General features: G+C 42.6%; 1 protein-coding gene across 1 annotated transcript in view; it reads right to left on the reverse strand.

Moving 5' to 3' along the window:
* Positions 1-18,378, reverse strand: part of TRPC4AP (transient receptor potential cation channel subfamily C member 4 associated protein) — a 33,903-nt gene that overhangs the window by 8,075 nt on the left and 7,450 nt on the right. Inside the window, exons 2-11 of the mRNA XM_084217681.1 lie at positions 14,900-15,028; positions 14,526-14,642; positions 11,926-11,983; positions 10,905-10,960; positions 9,244-9,372; positions 7,953-8,154; positions 6,268-6,456; positions 5,099-5,241; positions 753-884; positions 19-77 (exon numbers count right to left, since the gene is read on the reverse strand). Of these exons, the coding sequence (XP_084073807.1) occupies positions 19-77; positions 753-884; positions 5,099-5,241; positions 6,268-6,456; positions 7,953-8,154; positions 9,244-9,372; positions 10,905-10,960; positions 11,926-11,983; positions 14,526-14,642; positions 14,900-15,028 (1,214 nt within the window). The remainder of the gene's footprint in view (positions 1-18; positions 78-752; positions 885-5,098; positions 5,242-6,267; positions 6,457-7,952; positions 8,155-9,243; positions 9,373-10,904; positions 10,961-11,925; positions 11,984-14,525; positions 14,643-14,899; positions 15,029-18,378) is intronic.

Raw genomic sequence — 18,378 nt, forward strand, 5'->3', positions numbered from 1 at the left:
ACAGCTTCTCATACTCACTCATGGTGGTCACTGAAGCTCTGAAGAAGCCTCAAGAATTGTATCTTTAAAGTAATGTCCTAAAAGGAGACAAGAAAGGTAAAAAAACATCACTGCTTTAGTATTTTTGGCTATCATCAGTTACCAAGCAGGCATGAAACAGCTGAATGGAAAACCTTTCCAAATTAAACCCCTTTGAACAGCAGAATTGCACAAATGGAGAAGCTGCACCTCCCAAAACAGAAGTGGAGATTGCCTCCAAGTCTATGCACCTAACAGGTTATAATTCCTTTTCACTGCAAAGGCAAAAAAGCTTAGAATTGTACTGACCAATTCAGAATGTCTAGGTTTGGAAAAAAAAAAAAAAAAAAGAGTCCAACACAAACCCAACCTCCTAAACCTGGCTGTGGCACAATTTGTACTCTGTGCCTCTCACAGGTATCATTTCTTTGAATTTCAGTTGTCTTCTACCTGTGGCCTCCAGGGTCCAGAATTTACTCCTTTCTCAGTTCCCAAAATAGACATGTTCCTTCAAATGAACAAACAAACCAGGAGAGAAGGGAGAGACTAAACTGGCCCTGCTGCATTGCTAACATGAGCCAAGGATAGACTTCAATGAAATCAATAATCCCCCAAAATCTGAGTGCTACAACATCTCAAGTCACTGATTATACAAACACCCAGACACTCAGCACAGCTCCTCAGAATTGTGTGCCAGGATGAAAACCAACTCCAGAACTGCAGAGGTTCCTCACCGGGCTGCAATCACAGTTCTGGTTGTGTCCGTGCAGAACCAGGGCTGAGGCTGAGTGCTTCCTCCAGATGAGTTTGTCAAACAGGTTATTGAGGCCAGGAATGAGTCTGAACTCTGCTATCATTTTATGAACCTGGGGAACAAGAGAGGTACAAACATGTCTGCTCCAGTCTAAACACAGATTTAATGTAGTCTGCAAACAGATGGGCACAGCGATGTCATCCTCTGACAAAAGGATGCGAATTCTTGTCTCAAACAGCAAGTGTTTGTGTTAACCACAGTGCAGCAGTTTCCATTTGTGGATGTGGATAGAAAACATCCACACTGGATATCATTGGATAGAAAAGAAGTTTAAACCAAGCATTTATTTTGGGATAAAGCTCTTCACCAGCGCTTCAATTAACCACTGTGTCTCTGGAAGCAGCTTTGGGCATCAGAACATCACTTCCAGCACACTGAAAATGTATCTACACCAAACAGCTGAGCTGGGGATATTCTGCAGCCACTCAATCCCCTGAGTGTCCTTTCCCTTTGCAGACACACAGCTGCTGCTCAGGCAGGCCTCTGATGACAAAAAAACCCCATCAATATTGGTTTTGTTCACCAAAACACCTGAGCAGGAGTCCTGAGCAGAGACCAGCAGTAACACAAACACACCACACTGCTCCTTCAGGTTAAAGAAAAGCTGAACTTCAGAGAAAAAAAAAGTCAAATTGCTCATTTATCAGTCTGCCTGGTACATCTTTTTTATCCACATAAAAAAGCTAATAATTTTGGTGTGAACAGCTGTTTAATACCTTCAGTCCAAGCTGGGATACTTTTGGTGTAAGGAATTTAGAAGATGAGGACTAAGGGGAATAGAAAGTGGGATTCTTATTAGCTGTAGGCCTAATACAACCATTATTCCTTGAGAAGTGGTTACAAATGAAAACCACATGACTGGAATGTACAACATTCTGCAAAAAATTAAGTGCCGATGTAATGGACATGTTCTTTAAAATTAGCAAACAAAATCACTTAAAAATACCCCAGGTTGTCCCAATATCCAGAACTGTAACCAGCAGCACTTCAAGCAGATCAATCTGCTTTGTTCTATTTACTCAAACACCTGAATGAATCAAAACATCTGAAGCTGATGTTGTTTTACACAGTTTGGTTCTAGTTTGCAGCACAGCTGATTGCTTTTTGAACTCCTCTTGGCTGCAGCCACCAGCTGTCCCACCTTTATGGAAATCACATTCCTGTTGCTGGACAACTCAAATAAACACCTGAGGAGCACCCAGCTCCTTCCCACCCACCCACACTGCCCTGACAGACTGCTGAGCCTGGAGTCCTCTGGTGCTTCATTATTTTGAAACACTCTTAGACACTGTGGTTTAGTCACAGAAACAGCTCTGAGGAATCTCTCTGAACAAAGTGCTCCCTGTAGTGCCCCTGGCCCTCCATGGCACAGGCACAACAGGAGGGAGCCAAGAGCCTGAGCTGCCTGCAAGAGTCTCAACCCTCACTAAAGGAACAGCTCTCTACACTCAGTTTTAACTCCTCATCTGCTCCTTTCCAAATGATTCAGATTTCAAATCTGTGCAGTTTAGTTTGCTCAGCCTGAATGCTCACCTGACCAAGCTCTTCAGTCATGTCACCGCCTCTGCAACACTCTCCCAGAGCCCAAACTCATTACAATTACTCTGCCTGAGGATGCCAAGACAATCCCTGCTCTATATTCAGCTTTCAAGCTACTTTGGCTTTTTCCTGCTGCCATCCAGCTTCACAGGAATTGCTCTGTTCTTTCTCAACACTAAGACTGTCTCTGCTAAGCTGAGCTTCTGTGTGTGCAGTGTGGCTCCCTACAGCAGGAGCAAGGAAATCAGCTGATGGCTCTTCACCACCACACAGACATGCAGGACAGCCTAGAAAAATATATAAGGAGAGTAATTTAGGGTGTGACCATAATGAGAAGGCAGCAAAGGCCCAGATCTGCAGAGAAACACCATTTATTCTCAAGGGTGAGATCATCTCCAACACGGCAACAGGAGGAGCCAAGTCACTGCTACCACAGTTATCAATTTATGCAAATTAACCAGCAATCAAGTTTGAACCAAGCATTCAGAGATTCATCTGGGGACAGGTTGAGTTTGGGAGGCTGCACTCTGCTTTAAGCAAATGCCAGACCATTATGTCAATAATTACGGCAGACTGAAGCAGGTTTGTGATGCCCTTAATAAAATTCTATGCAAAATGCATCCAATCTAAAACCAGCAGGTCCTTTGGCTGCTCAGACTGGTATCACAGATCCTGTGCTTTTATTCCTTCCCAGAAAAAAGAGACCAAAAAAGCAGCTGAAATGCTTGTCTGAGGATGCTGTTGGACACTGCTGTGCCTGCATTCCAGAGCTTCCCATGGAGAACAGCTCAGCTCCAGTCCTTCCTGTGCCTGGCTCTGAGGAAGGGCAGGGGATTCACATCTGCCACACAAGTCTTATGCAGATTAAGGAATGAAGGATGTAATGTGTTTTAAAGGCAGAGGATTTCACAAATCAAAACAAAACCAAAGCAAAAAAAAAACCAAAGCAAAACAAAATAAAGGACAACGCCCCCCCCAAACCAACTCTCCCAAAAACAAACAAACAAAAAACAAAACCCTAAAACAAACAAACAAAAAAAGCCCCTGGCTCTGGACAAGTGTTTGGGAATGCAGTAACTCAAATCCTTCAAGAAATCAACTCCAGTCCTGAGTGAGGACTGGAATCCCCATCCTGGGAAGAAGTGAACTGCAGGCTACCTTTATCCTTAGTTTCCCCATCGGCATGGGGGCAGAAATAGCAGATGAAGGGTAAGAGTTGTGTTCCCAGGAAATTAAAACATAAATTCATCTTCAAAGCTAGCTGCTTCAGCTAGCTTTGCCTTGTCACATTTGACAGAACAGATGAGAAGTGACCCAGGGAGGGAAGGAATCCAGCACTTCCAGCTCCCTCCCTCCAGCAGCATGAGTGCAGGCTGCAGCAATTTCTGCAGAATCTATAACCCTGCATTCTTGTGGGGAGCTCAGGCAGGGATGAATTATCTGCCTTGATACAAGAGAAAAGAAAAAATCCTTCTAATAGATCCATGTTCTGCTAGTTTCAGTTATGTTTTGGGCCTTGTTTACATTTTATTTCATGCCTAACAGAAACAGCACTTCTAAAAGGAATGACAACATCATTCAGAGTTGTTTATTGTAGTGACTGTGGTTTCTGCAAGAATTACTGGTTCTCTCTGCTTCCTCTTATGCAGAATCTGCTTCTTTTAATGCCAAGTGTCTGCTTAGAATCACAAAATACCAGGATGGCTTGGCATGGAAGGGATGCTAAAGCCCTGCCATGGGCAGGGACACCTTCCAGCAGAGCAGGCTGCTCCAAGCCCCAGCCTTGAACACTTCCACGGAGGGGAGGTCCCCAAGCTCTGCTGTAGGTTTGGAGGGAACAGGTGAGTTATGTTTGGGACTGAGCTACAATTGCACCTGTATTCAGATTAAGAGATTCAGGAGATTGCCCTGGGGGGTGTTTGTGACTGATACCCTGGGAGGTTACTACCACAGAACAAAATACTCCAGATAAATGTTCCCCAACCCCTGCCCACAACACAGCCTCTCCTGCCTAACACAACAGCCTTTCAATAAGCCACACCAGCTTGGCCCTCCCATGCCCAGGACATCTGAATGCCCCCACTATGACAAGCTCTGCTGAGCTGAGCAGACTGCCAATGCTGGAAACCTGTCAAAACCTCACCAAGGATTGCTTTGCTTTTCCCTTCACAACCTGCTTTTGACCCATTTAAATCAAACCACAGCCAAGCTGCAGTGACTGGTTCTTCATAACCTGTGTGAGGCAGGGAACAATTTTTTTTTTCCATTTTAAAAGGAAGAAAGGCAAAGGAACAGATGAGTGGGATTGGCAGGCAGTGACCAGTGCAGATAGCACTGAAATGCACCTTCCCAGCTGGGAGTTTAACACTTTGCCAAGTCATGGCAATATGCTGCAAAAATCATCCAAAGCATTTCCAAAAGTGAAAGCAGCCAAAGAAGGGTAAGGCTTGAAGGGGCTCCATCCAAACCTGGATGCTGCAGCTCCTGCAGCATCCAGGTTTTCACACATTTGCTGCATCCCTCCAGCACCAGAGCAGTGTGTGAGCAGCCCTGCCCCAGCTGTTCCCAGTGCAATGCTGTCTGGTTTCTGGGCAGGGCTGCCAGGATGGACTGCCCAGCTTTGTACCTTGAGCTTTGCCCTGGCATTTCTGTGTCTATGACCTCACTCATGAGCACTCAGGTTTAAAGAGACACCAACTGTGAGTGTGGGCATCCACTAGGGCTCACCTGATTCCTCTGCCTGCCCATGAGCAGCACACAGAGAACATACAGCACCTCCAGCTTGTACATGATCTCGTGCATGATCTTCATGGACTGGGGCAGCTGTGTTCTTGTGGAGGTGTTGGCCAGTCCACTCTCATCTGAAGACTCTGAAAAAGATGGCAAAGATGTGAGACTGGGGCAGCTTCAACAGGAAAGGATTTGTTACAGTTGTTACTTTTAGACTGAACACTGCAGATGCAGGAGCAGCACACATCTGCTGGAATTTTCTTCTTAACTAAAAATAGTAATGCACAGCAAAAAACCAATTTGAATTACATGCTCGAGAAAAAAAATAGCTGAAAATTTAGAGGAGAAAAAAACCAGATTTTTAAATTCTTTTCCCATAACAAACTAAATGGCAGCATCTCCTTAAAATAAGCAGGCTCACCTAAATGAATTAATAGATTACTGCACCAGGGCATGGCAGAAAGGTAATAAAAGTAGATGGGAGATTATTAGAAGCACTTACTATTAAATCTATTTTCATTTCATACCTCAGTACCAGTATTCTTAGGCCACAGTTAAATAAAGTCAGAGAGAATTACCCTGCTAAGAAACAGGAATATGAAGTACTTTGAGTTCTACCAGACAAACATTGCATTTTGTCATACCAAAGAGTGAAGGAACAAACCACACACATGCTCCAAAGCATTTTCCTAAGGTTGTATTAACACTTCCACTGCAACAATTATTTTTTCCCAATTAACTTATTTAATTTAGCTGGAACCACCTTTCCTTTTTAAAGAAGAGGACACTTGTTTGGTATGAAGCATTTGAACCCAAAGTCATGAGCCAAAGTTTTAGAGTAAAATGCTGGTGAAGCCACTCACCTCAGGAGGGTTATTTTAATCACTCCAGAGGAAGTTAGGGCTGAGGATGCACAGCCCTTCAGGGTTAGCTAGGCATGCAAAGGGCACACACTGCTCTCTCCTTTGGCTTATTTTAATTCAGTAAAAAAATCAGCATTACATGAGAACAAAACAGCAGTCAGACCTAAATGCTGATATGTGAATCCTCCATGGGAGGAAAGTGGAATCAGCACCAGATGACAGGAAAAGCAACACGTGGCAAGCCCTGAGCAAGGTTAAGACATGCCTCAGCTGCTGGTGGGTGGAGGGATGCAAGCAAGGTACCTGTACTGCTCTGCTCTGCCTCTTCATTTGCCACTCTCATCAGTGCATCCAGCACCAGGGCATTGTCCAGCCAGGTGTACCACTCCTCCAGCTCCTGCAGGAAGCTGGAAGTCCCTGTTGTTTCAGACACCTTCCTTGTGGCCAGTTTGCACAACCGCTCGATGAAGCCTGGAATATTCAGAAGTGTAGCTGAAAAAAAATAAAAGAAAGAATTTTATTACAGTGCAAGATCACCACAAGGTACCAGCACATTTACTTCAGGAATACAGAAGTGTATGGTTAAAAAGATCTGGTTAAAAAGATCTGAAGATGGAAGAACTCAGCACACTCTTCTGTTAGGGACTGGAAAAGAGCATCCATACCCCAGCAACAATTCAGGGCTGCTCTCCAGTCTTATCAAGGAACTGATCTGACTGAAAACTAAGCTGGCAGAAATAAAGCAGCAGCCTTTGGAAGGGGCAGCTCCACCTCTCCCTTCCTCCTTCATGTTCCCTCCCGTGGTGCTGTAGTGACTGAACTGGCTCCCTGCAGCACTGGGGAGGAAATCTGACAGCTTTTCAAGTAAAAGGTTCCCGAATTAGCTCTTCATGGAGCAAAACAGGTGGAGAACACTCTACAGCAGTCCCAGGTGTGAGGGTTTTAACTGTGGAGATGCACCTTCAGGAAGAGCAGTGCAAGGACAGAAGTCACTGCTCTGCAAAATGTTTGGGGAGGTGCATTTTGCCTTCAAGAACAACTTAATTACAGGACCTGTTTATTAAAGATACATGGCTAAAGCTTCACTTCCCACTACTGGGGGCAAGGAGAAAAGGACAAAGAATTTGGCCATGAACATTACATGAAAGCAATGCATCTCTGAAAGAATAAGCTCCCTGATGAAGTTTTTTCAATAGAATATACTGTACAGCCTTAGAATCAGTCTCTGATTGTGCCCATAAAAAATGATTAGCTAAACATTTGCTTGGCATGGACCTATGCAAATATCTGCTTCAGAAGCACAAAAGCTTTTTCAGCACAGCAAGAGCTGAAAACAGCAGATACAACATCTGATAGTACTTTAACTTTTTCAATTCCTACTTATCCTTCTAGGCAAGACTTCTGCACCTGAGAAGTACTCAGCACAATAAGGAAAGGTGCACTGTGCCCAAAGTTAAGGCTGAGATCAGCCCCACAGATTTCCAAGGCTGGTTTGGTAACACTGGGCAACACAATTAATATTAAACACACTTCTCTTTTTGATAAAGACAAGACATCCTGTTCAGGACAACATCAGATAAAATCAGAGAAGGCACTGCTCCAACAGCAACCACACTGCAGGCAGCTTTAGTTCAGGAGTTCATATTCTATGGAGGACACAGAATTATTGAGAGCTGCTAATGGGAAGTCCATGGATGTGGCTAAGGCACAGAAAACATATCCAATTATTTTAATTCTCTCAGAGAATGCTGAAATGACAGAAATTAATTCACCTAATTAGCAACACCACATGAAACCAAAAGCTACAAAGTTTCACTAACAGGAAACATTCTTTTCAGGAAACAATCTGAGGGGAGTGAATCAAGAAAAATGCTTTGTAAGACACAACACTTTCATTATCTTTCAGAAACATAACACTGTGTGACATTGAGAAGAGGTAAACTTTATACATTGCTGAAATTATTCTGATTTCACAACACAACAATTACCTTGATTAATTTCAGCTCGGGAAGGGCCCAAGTTTTTTTTCTGCTGGGCATTTTTGGCCAGAAGTGTGTGCTTGTCATCACTGCCTGTGTCAAGCTCCGAGATGGTGACAGCCAGGATCCTGCAGAAGTTGGCCAGCTGCTGCTGGTCAAAGCTGGACACCAGGCTGGCCAGGTTGGGAATATCATCCAGCTGGATCATTTCCTGGAGGAGGCAACAGCAGCTCAGTCACATGGGATGGTCAGTGAACACAAGCAGATCCTCCCTGGGGAGCTCTCTGGGTTATTCCAGTGTTAGCAGTCTGAAAACAGCTGGGATTTACAACAGCTGTCAGGCTTAGCAATTTCAAAAGTACAGATATCCATATTTTAAATACTATTTTTGTATTTACAAAAAAAATTGGGGGCCTTTTTTTAATTAAAAAATCCACAAAACCACAACCTGATTTAATACACTAATTATGTTTAGGTATTAGAAGTTTCCATTTTGTTTTCCAATCCCGTCTTTTCTTTGAAACTCAGATAAGAACTTCTAAATTATTTCTCAGTCTTTACATCAGAAGTTCTTTTTAATAAAAAAATGTTAGAAAGAGCTTTCAAACAAAAAAAAAATTGTTCAGATAAACTAAGCTTGTTTCCTATTTCAGGAAGTACATCAACCTCAATCTTACTCTAAATAATAAAGTATTAGGTTACAGACTCCTGGCCTTCTCCACAAAACATACAGAGATTCTTTCCAATCAAGGTTTTCCCAAGGTTACACCTAGAGTATTTTACTTGCATCACATCAGGGCACTGAGCTGCAATTGATGCTGGAAAATAAGTTCAATAACCAGGTTTGTACAGAAGATTTAAGTGCCCCGTGTCCCCATCCTACAACTTCTCAGCCAGACAAACACCCAGGAATACAGAGGAAACCTCCCAGATGTGAGGAAGACAAGTGAAGTATGTCAAATACAATCAGCAGCCCAGGATGAAAATTGAATTTATATGAGGTTCATTTTCTTTGTTTGTAATATGGGTTATTCTTTAATGACTCAGACCATGGAGACACAGCTACCACCATTCTCTGAACTGGGTAAAAGCACTACAAGTATGACATCAGAGGATTTGGCTTCTTTATGAGAAGTGACTGAAGTTAATTACCACTGTGAACAGGCAGGTTTCAAATAAGCTACAAGAAGTGAGAATGACAGCTTTGAAAACTACCTTCAGCAACTCTTCAAAGAAACAGCTCTCTTTCCTCCACTGGGCTGAAAAGCCATACAATGATATTAAGAAAGCAGTAACTAACCTTTTTAACTCCCAGGATATCTTCAATGAGCGTTGCAGTTTGTAGGAATGTCTTTTTGTTTGTCATCAGTGTAAACAGGAACAACACAAAGTCATTTCTCTCTGCCAGCCGCCTTGTGACTCCTTCCGTCTGGAAACGAGCACACAGAGGCCCAGTGAGAGCCCACCCCGAGCAGCACATGGCACAGCACAGGCAGCACAGCCCTAGAGATGATGTGGTGCTGAGCCAGCTGCTTCTGAAACCAGGGAATGTCCTGTTTGTGGCAAGCAAAACCATCTCCAGTCCTGGTTTGGAGTCAATGTGGCACTGGCAACAACGCCGGGATGAGAGGCTTCACCTCAAGGCAGCTGTTTCCTTGTGTGAATCTGCAGCCAGCCCTGCCTGCCTGGGCACACACCACAGGGGCTGGGCTCTGCTTTGCATACAAACTGTGACCAGCTCCATGCCATGGTGTGCACACACAGCAGCTCCTAAACCCTCAGCACCGCTGTCCGAGCAACCCGGATCGAGCACTGGCCTAAAGAACGGGGTGATGAACCCTGAAGTCAGACTGAGGCATGGAAAGCCAAGTTTAAGAGTTTAAGGCTGCCTTTCATGCTCTGAGCTCTGCTGAGAGCACAGCCAGGCTTTCCTGGAACTCACAGCTACATCCTCACTGCTTGCAAAGCTGTGTTTTATCCATGAGACACATTCCCAGTGCTCACAGAACCAGACTGGCAAAGATAATTCCCCAATATTTACAGATAAGCATAAAAACAGCTAATATTGCCCACAGACCATTTCTGTGATCCTGGACACTTCTCCTCCAATCCCTGCAGTAATACCAAAGTGAATTAAAACAGAGCAGCTAGTCTAGAAATTACAAACTTTTTTTTTAGCTTATCATGCTATTCTCAGTTTGCAAAAGTTGCATTACCTGCAGTTAAAAAAATAAATCATCCAAGCCAAGGAAAAAAGTGTTCCCTCTCTCTCCTGTCCCATGTGTACACAGATCCTTATCAGTGAGACATGATCTAGTAAGACTCAAACTCTGGAGATTAGACTGATGATTTTGGAAGAGCTCCAAGGAACTAACTGGCTCTTTTTTCAATTTTTGTTAAACAATGTTCCCTAGGCTCTGGCATAATGAGGTGTGTGATGAAGTAAACAATCCTGAGGATGTTCCCTGCATACATAATCTGAGGCCTTTGTTTTTAGCTTCAGGATTTAATGACAAGGTATTTCCAGAGGCCTTTAACCCAGCACCTTCCTTTGCACTGATCTGCCATGACTGGACTGGACTGAACTTCAGCATATGGAGTTGCAGGATCAAATTCAAAACCCTTTGCCAGCTCCAATTCTGAACAAGACCAGCCGTAGCTGGGCTTAACAGGCATCCATGCCCAGCTTCAGATTTTAAGCTGCAACATTAACAAAGGCTGGCACAGCTTTCCTATGGAAACACAGAGGCAGAAAGATCCAAACAAGGGAACTTAAGCTTGACAATGCAGGTCAGAAAACAAATTATTTGAGCAACACATCAAAATACAGAGTGATGCTGTATTTAACTGAAGGAATTTTAATGTAAAGCTTCAGAGGAAGTTTAAGTTACACTTAAAAGAATCTGTTTATTGTCTTATGAAGTAGCACATGTAAAAAGTGCTCAGAAGAGTCATACTTACACATATACAGGTGTTGTACAGTATGCTTAAACAGTCCTTGATGAGGTCATCACTTACTGCAAAGGAGAGAGCAGACAGTCAGCAGCCATTCCCTGCAAGGAACACCCCTGGCATGGGAGGGACATGGAGAACTGTGGGATGGGTGACAACTTCAGGCTGCCAGCTCAGAGCATACATGCAAATGCCTTATGGCATAGAAGCCACAAGAAACACTCTACACCCGATCTGTTCACATGTTAAAATTTTTTTGTATGGGGAAAAAATGTCAGTTCATGCACTTTTCTCCACTGGAAACTCATGCTTGTTTTCTCAGTGCCTGGACTTCATAGAAAAACTTCCCATCTGCTTTGCCACAGCATTTTAATATTTAAAATATGTTTTCAGTACAGACCTTCAATTGCCTAAAGCTCCAGTTGAAGTCACTTCACCTTTGAAGTTCCCTGGTTAGCAGGCACAGGGTGCACCTCGACATTCCCTTCCCTCAGCAGGGGTCAGGGAAGCAGCAGAATCCCAAACAGGGGAAATGAAAACACTGCAGCCAAGCTGCTCCAGCAGGAAAGTTGAGCTGAAGTCACTGCACCCCTTGTCCTTACAGCAATGTGGAAATGAGCAGTCATGTAACAAAAAGCGTGCTGTTTTCCTGAGCTACTCATCTTACAATCTCTGCAGCTCCCATTACACAAACAATGTTTTGTGGCTTATTATTAATAATTTTTCACTGTAGCTGTAGCCACAGGAACAAGAAGAGTTTCCAGTGATTGCAGATTTAGTGCTTTGAGTCAAGTGTGTTGTGCTGAGTGCGTGAAGCTCCGGAACTGTGCCAGAAACAGGTGACTCTCAAAAATCCCAGCACGAATCAGTACCAGGGAGAACAAAGAAACAGTGATTCACTCCTAAATGAATCAACAGGAAATTGCTGGGATGGAAAGAGAATAACAGAAAAATAAAACAATTTATGTCTGAAGCAGAAACACCAGGCAAAACTGGGGAAAAGAAACAGATAAACCATCTATTTACTTACTTTTCTGCTTCTTTTTCTGTGTAATAAGAGTTGGTCTCATGAGAATTTCTACTAAAAGCTGTAAAAATAAGATAAGGAATTAAGGGAATGATCACTGAGATAAAAATAACCAATTAATTTCCCAATGACAAACCCAAACCTGTTTCTGCTGAAGTCACAGAGATGAATAATGAAGGCTCTACAATCAAACCCCCACTGGTGTCAAAATCATATTGACAAATTATAGTTGCATTTACCCTAAACAGTAAGAGCTGTACAAAATAATCTCCCACTAGCAAGCTTTAAAAGAATTTGAGCTTGCAAGGAATGTAATTTCACATGCCTCCAGATAACATCAAGGATGGTGATCACACATCTCTTAAAATAAGGAATCTTTAGCAATAATCTGCAAAGAGATGCAAATTTTGCAAAGGCTTTCCCTAAACCTTGCTGTGCTTCAAAAACATTTCATGTCCAGACAGAATTCAGCAGCTCCAGATTTTATCACAGCACCAAAAAGTCACTGCTTGTATACCTGTATATATATTTACATCTATATTTCTATTTAAAGAATGCAACAATCAGCTTTCCAAAGACTGTGGTTCTGACTGATGCAGAATTGATCTTTAGTTGCTCTAGTCTGTACCTCTGGTTTGGCTTAAAATATTTGAAAAAAAAGCACTTCATTTAAAAATGAAAGTTGGCAAACAGAAGGAGCTGATGACTTCTGCAAGAACTACTGCAAACCCTGCTGGTTTTAAAATTCAGTTTAAAATTGTTGACAGCAATGCAGGTATCACCCAGTAATAAATATCAGTGCCAACTCACAAGATTATTTAAGAGTTTACAACTTGATCTATTTGTCCCATCTTCTTTTAATGAACTATTGATCCAAACACAGAGGAAACCACCTTGACATCACTGGAGGCTACATTAAAAGCCCCAACAAATAAATAAATAAATAGGCTTTTAAGGGGAATAGACATATTTAGCAACATTTGTAGTAGTAGCTGTAGCATTAATAGGGTAGAGAAAAATGATTGCAGTAATACAGATCTCATATTAATGGCTTGTGTTTTAGGAGAATGCACATCTTAAAGTTTGAGGTTTATGGGTTTATGCTTTAAATCTTGGGTTTTCTGCCTCTCACCAGAGGCAGAAGGAGCAGAAAGGGAATGATGAGATTGTGTTTCTTGGGATGGGGTTACATTCAGGTATAAAATCCATGAGGCTTGTGTATTTGCACTCCCAGGTCTTTATTTTACATGGATTCATATAAAGGGAGGAGCCACTAATATGGTTTTGTTCTTCCTCAGTGTAAAGGCTGTCAAATCCTAAAATATTTTAACTCTCACAAATTGTAGCCTAGAGAGTACACTGCAAACTGAGTGTCCTTCAAAGTTACTCATGTTCCACAGCTCAAAATATTGCAACATGAATCAGCATGTGGCACACACAGCACCAGCAGATCAAACTTCTTCCCTTTCAAATCCTAGAGCAGGATTTTTGAAAACACTCAGCACTGGCTTCCATCATTGCCTTTAATCACATTAAACCCAACTCTATCAGCCAAATCTCTGACTACAGCACCAGGTAATTACAGTGGATCTGATATTTACCATCTCCTGCCCAAGGGAGATGCCAACCAAGCCCCAACCAACCAAACCAAAAACTTGTCCCCAGTACACAGAGATTCTGTGCATTATGTTAAAATCATCTATACAGAAGTACCACTATTTCCCTTTAAAAACAAGGGAAATTTAAAACACTTTCATAGTGTTCTCATTTGCTTGGGTAGCTAAAGGCTTTTGCTCTCAACTGACAGTGCTCATTTCAAAATATAAACAGCAGCTTTAAGTAAAAGCAAGCCTTTACTTGTGTAAGAAATAAAACAACAAAAATGTTATTTCTGTTACAAAGACAAAATAACAAAAAATAAATGTGACAAAAAATAAATAGTAAAATCTGTTTAGTTAAACTGAATAAAAAGAGAGTATCAATTAGGTCACTGGAAAATACAAATAATACATTTCTAATGAAAGCCAAGCCAGAGTCGGGCACCATAAAATGGAGCAAATGGGTATTTGTGCAATGTAGAATTAAAGCAAATAAACAAAATGATAAATTGCCAGAATGTCCACAGAAACCTTCCAATTCTGCTTAAAAACTTTGCCAGAGATGAAGCAATAAACACAGACAACCTGGTTAAGACAGAGCCCTGGTGTGCTTAAACTGCCACAGGTCCCCCAGTGTTAAGTGAAATTCTCACTGCTCCAATGCCAATTGTGTTATTGTATCTCACAACCAGGAATCATTTGAAACTGTCTTCATTCAGAACTAAAGGTCTAATCTTTTTTAAGGTAAAAAAAGCCTGACTAAAGAAACAGCCAAGTATTCTGTATCATATAAGAACAAAACACCTCACTTTGCATGTAATACCTTGAAAAATACACCCTTTTCCTATTTTGATTAACAGAAAGTGGCACAATTCTAATGCTTGACATTAAATTGGTAAAGTCATTCTGTAGCTTGCATCTAGAAGCTTCAAAGACCTCACTGAAGAGATTTTTCAGTGGGATGATTATCATGCAGATCTTCTGATACTGAAAAAACACACTTACATCAACTCCCCCAAACAAATCAAATGTGTATGTGTTTGGGAAACTGGACTCTTGAGCAGCTTTTCTGTCTTCTGTGACATAAACCATGGCTTCCATCGAGAGAAGTGGAGAAATTTCCTGCAGGTAGGAGAAAAATAAAGAGATGGTTCAAAAAGAAAACTGTTCATCACTATAAACACAATTATCTTCCACTATCTGTGTGATCTCACTGACTAATCATCACCTGCACCCCCAGCTTTTACTTACCAGCCAATTTCTGACAGATACCATCATGCAGACAGTTTAAGAAATTAATACAGGATGATCACAGTAGACTTTAAAGAAAACCACAACAAAATTATCTCAGGCTTTAGGAAGAAGGGTGCAGGCAGTACCTTTAGGATGCTTTGGCACTGGGAGAAGTCGCTGTTTGGGTGGCTGTGCTCATACAGCTTCTGCAACAGCAAAGGGATCCCATTCCATTTTGCCTGTTTATCTCTCTCCTTCAACAAGGCCTCTGTGATCTGCAATGAAGGAAGAATGTGATTCCCATGTGTCCAAAGCTTCATAACCAGGAACATAATTTATCACCTTCCTGGAGAAAGAGCTCACAAAATCCAGCACCTCTTTCCACGCAGCAATTAATCCAGGACAGGTAGCTGCAGAATTTTACAGATGCAAAGTATCTTAAGCAGCACAGAGCTTAAAGCAGATGTCATTTAGAGTACAGAATCTCATTCTGTATTTTTGTATTGATTGTGTATTTTAAAATGGCAACACATTAGTCTCTAAACAATTCCATTAGCAGAGCTCCAATTGACAGGTCAGTGAAGGAGGAAATGGGTGCCCTGACACTATCTCAAATTACACTGGTCTGAGGTGTAGAATGGTGAGGATGGGAAGGCTTCACTACTTGATGCATCCAGCAATGTCCCTGAAGTCATGGGTCACAGCAATGACCCAAACCACAAAGGTTTACAAGCAGGAACATATCAAAGAGAGAAAATTCCCTCTGTAGTCTTGGGCTGGCTGTAAATGGAGATCACCAACTAAATCAGCAGAACAACAATGCTGGCATTATTCTGAGACAGTCTGCAACCACAAAAAAAAGAACACTTGGCATTTGCTACTATAGCTGTCCAAATTTTTGTCAATGTTCCTCCTTTTTCCCTAAAGTAAAAAAAAAATAAAAATAATATTCATCACTGTGTATAACACCTAAAAAAAAAAAGTAGCAGCACAAGACTAAAATATTCTGCTTAAAATCCACAAAAGATGCTTTGAAGTCTGGATACTTCCAGGTTAATGCCAGGAAATCTGTCAAGGAGGAGCTTAGAAAATTCAACTAAAATCCACCATCCAGTCAATGCTGACCAAACTTTTAACTCCTTTCCTCTCTGATACTTCAGAGATGCCTACACCAACCCCAACACAGGGACTTCTCCTTGTACACAGGAGAAGGCAAAGCAGAAAACAATTCCAGCAGGGTTTTTGCCTGGGTTTACAAATGTTTTATGTGCCCTCTAAATAAAAGCAACAAAATAAAAAAAACCCCAATCCTCTGGTCAGCACCTCAAGGCAAACCTTAGAAAACAAAATACCCTGAGCTGGGAGGGACCCCCAGGATCCCCCAGGGCAGCCCCAGCCCTGCCCAGACCCCCCAACAGCCCCACCCTGGGTACCCCTGGCAGCGCTGTCCCAACGCTCCTGGAGCTCCGGCAGCCTCGGGGCCGGGACCATTCCCTGGGGAGCCTGGGCAGTGCCAGCACCTCTGGGGAAGAACCTTCCCTGATCTCCAGCCTGAGCCTCCCCTGGCACATTTGGGGGTTGGCTCTTACTCCCAGGCCTAAAGCCCTAAGCTGCTCTCATTCTGCACCTTTCTGTGGTTAAGTGACATTTCCCTCCCAGCTGCTTAAATCTCACTTCTTATTCTTTCAGCCAAGACATGGTTCTCAGACACAGCTCAGTGCACAATTCCAAAGGGCCATTCAATTCCTGATTAGACAATTATATGCAAATATACTCCAACTCCTGGCAGAATTTAACCCTTTGCTCTCTGGTTATACAGGAAGAGCAGAAAACTGATTCAAGCTGAGAACTCAGCCTGGCAATGCAGCTAATGTGGGTCCTCACCCTCTTTGCAAGATTCCCAAGTACTGAGGACTCTTTTCCTGATGAAATGTCTCAATTTTTAGGTAAATAAGAACTTCAAGGGTCTTTAAGCACCAGGTTTTCTTGCTACAAGCAGTGATTGAAGCAGCATGAGCAGACCTGGGACATAAAATTCTCTCCAGTTTTAAATTTTTCCCTGCTTTCTGAATCAGAGGAATCAACCAGTACTGCTGGAGAATGACACAATTTCCTTCTGAGCAGGAGAAATAGCAGAGGACCAAACCAGAAAGCCAAAATCATCATCTTCTCATCATCTGGTCTCTAGGTCAGCTCCTTGGAAGTCACAGATTCCATTTCCCCTTGAGAAACCAAGCACAGAGTGAGCCAAAGGAGCTCTACCACTGCTCCATCCCAGGTGTGGGAGGAGAACAAACCCACAGGCAGTGGGAGGAACAGGATTAATTGCTGGGCAAAGTGCACAGAACACACAGCAAAATGCCAGGGAAAGAGTCCAACTCTCCAGCTCCAGCTGATGTGGAAGATACCAGAGGCAGGGATGACGTGCACAGGCTGCCATCAGAGGTTCCAGCAGCACAAAGCAGAATTCAGCATTTAAATGCTCTCAGGAAAGACCAAAAGCCTTTAATTAACATTAAAACCTTGTGCTGGGTTTAACACCACACTGTTAATCACATGTATGCTTCTTGGTTTGGGGCAGGATCCATCTGAGCCATCTCCACTCCCATTTCTGTACTAGCAGGACTTCCTCTCCCTGCCCCAGGCTCTGAGAGGCAGCCACAGGAAACTTTCAGAACTGAAATTTTGAAAGAGTGAAGCAAATGTTTCCTTGCTCTCATCATCTTTTATCTGCTTTCAAAAGAAAAAAAAATAAAAAAAGGTTTTCTTTCTCTTGATTTATCACATCTTTGGTTTCACTGCAAGCTCTGGCTTGTAGTCCCTGCTCTGTATTTGAGGCTACCCTGGCTCTGGATATTTCCATTGTGGCCGGGTGGTATTTGCCAATGCAAAGATTTTTGGATTCTGGGAAGGGATTAAAATTCAATCAGACTTTGTGGAGCTGTCTTTCTTCACAGCCATTTTGGTTAAAAACTGCATCTCCTGTTTTCCATAACAGCAGCTAGTCAATGCTTTTCATATAAAAGCAAAAATGGTTTTCTTTTTTGGGAATTCTACTGAATAGTCATCAAAATCAGCACTGGGTCTTTTGGGGCTCCTTTCCTCTATGGAATTTTTTGATCTCGTTCAAGCACAAAAAGTGCTTGACCTTCTTCATTCACTGAAAAGCTCTGGATAAAACACCTGAAATCTTGCAACAAAACTTGAGAAATTAGGTATCATCTAGCAAGAAGTAGAGGCTGTAGCAGCCCACCTGGAAGAGGTATCCATGAAAAGCCAGGATCTCCCCAAGTCCTGGCAGCTGGGTTTGGAATTGTCACGCCTTACAGGTGTTAGGACACAACAGAATAAGGATCACTTCTGGGAAAACAAGAGCAGCAGCATACAAACTTCTGTGAGAGCCAGGTACAGCAAACCAAACTGGTACAAACACCAGGACTGCACAGAGACACTTCCCAGATTGCTGCAACACATCCCAGTTCTGGCTCACAGAGACACCCGAGGACAGCACACTGGGGCTCTCTGGAGTGGTTCTGTTCCAGGTTGATCCCTGAAAACACAGTGGCACACACCAGCTCATCCAGAGCTCCCAAGCTGTGTCCCAGTTCAAAGCTTTCTGTACAAT

This window comes from Fringilla coelebs (genome assembly GCF_963513975.1).
Source record: "Fringilla coelebs genome assembly, chromosome: 18".
NCBI classification, from domain to species: domain Eukaryota; kingdom Metazoa; phylum Chordata; class Aves; order Passeriformes; family Fringillidae; genus Fringilla; species Fringilla coelebs.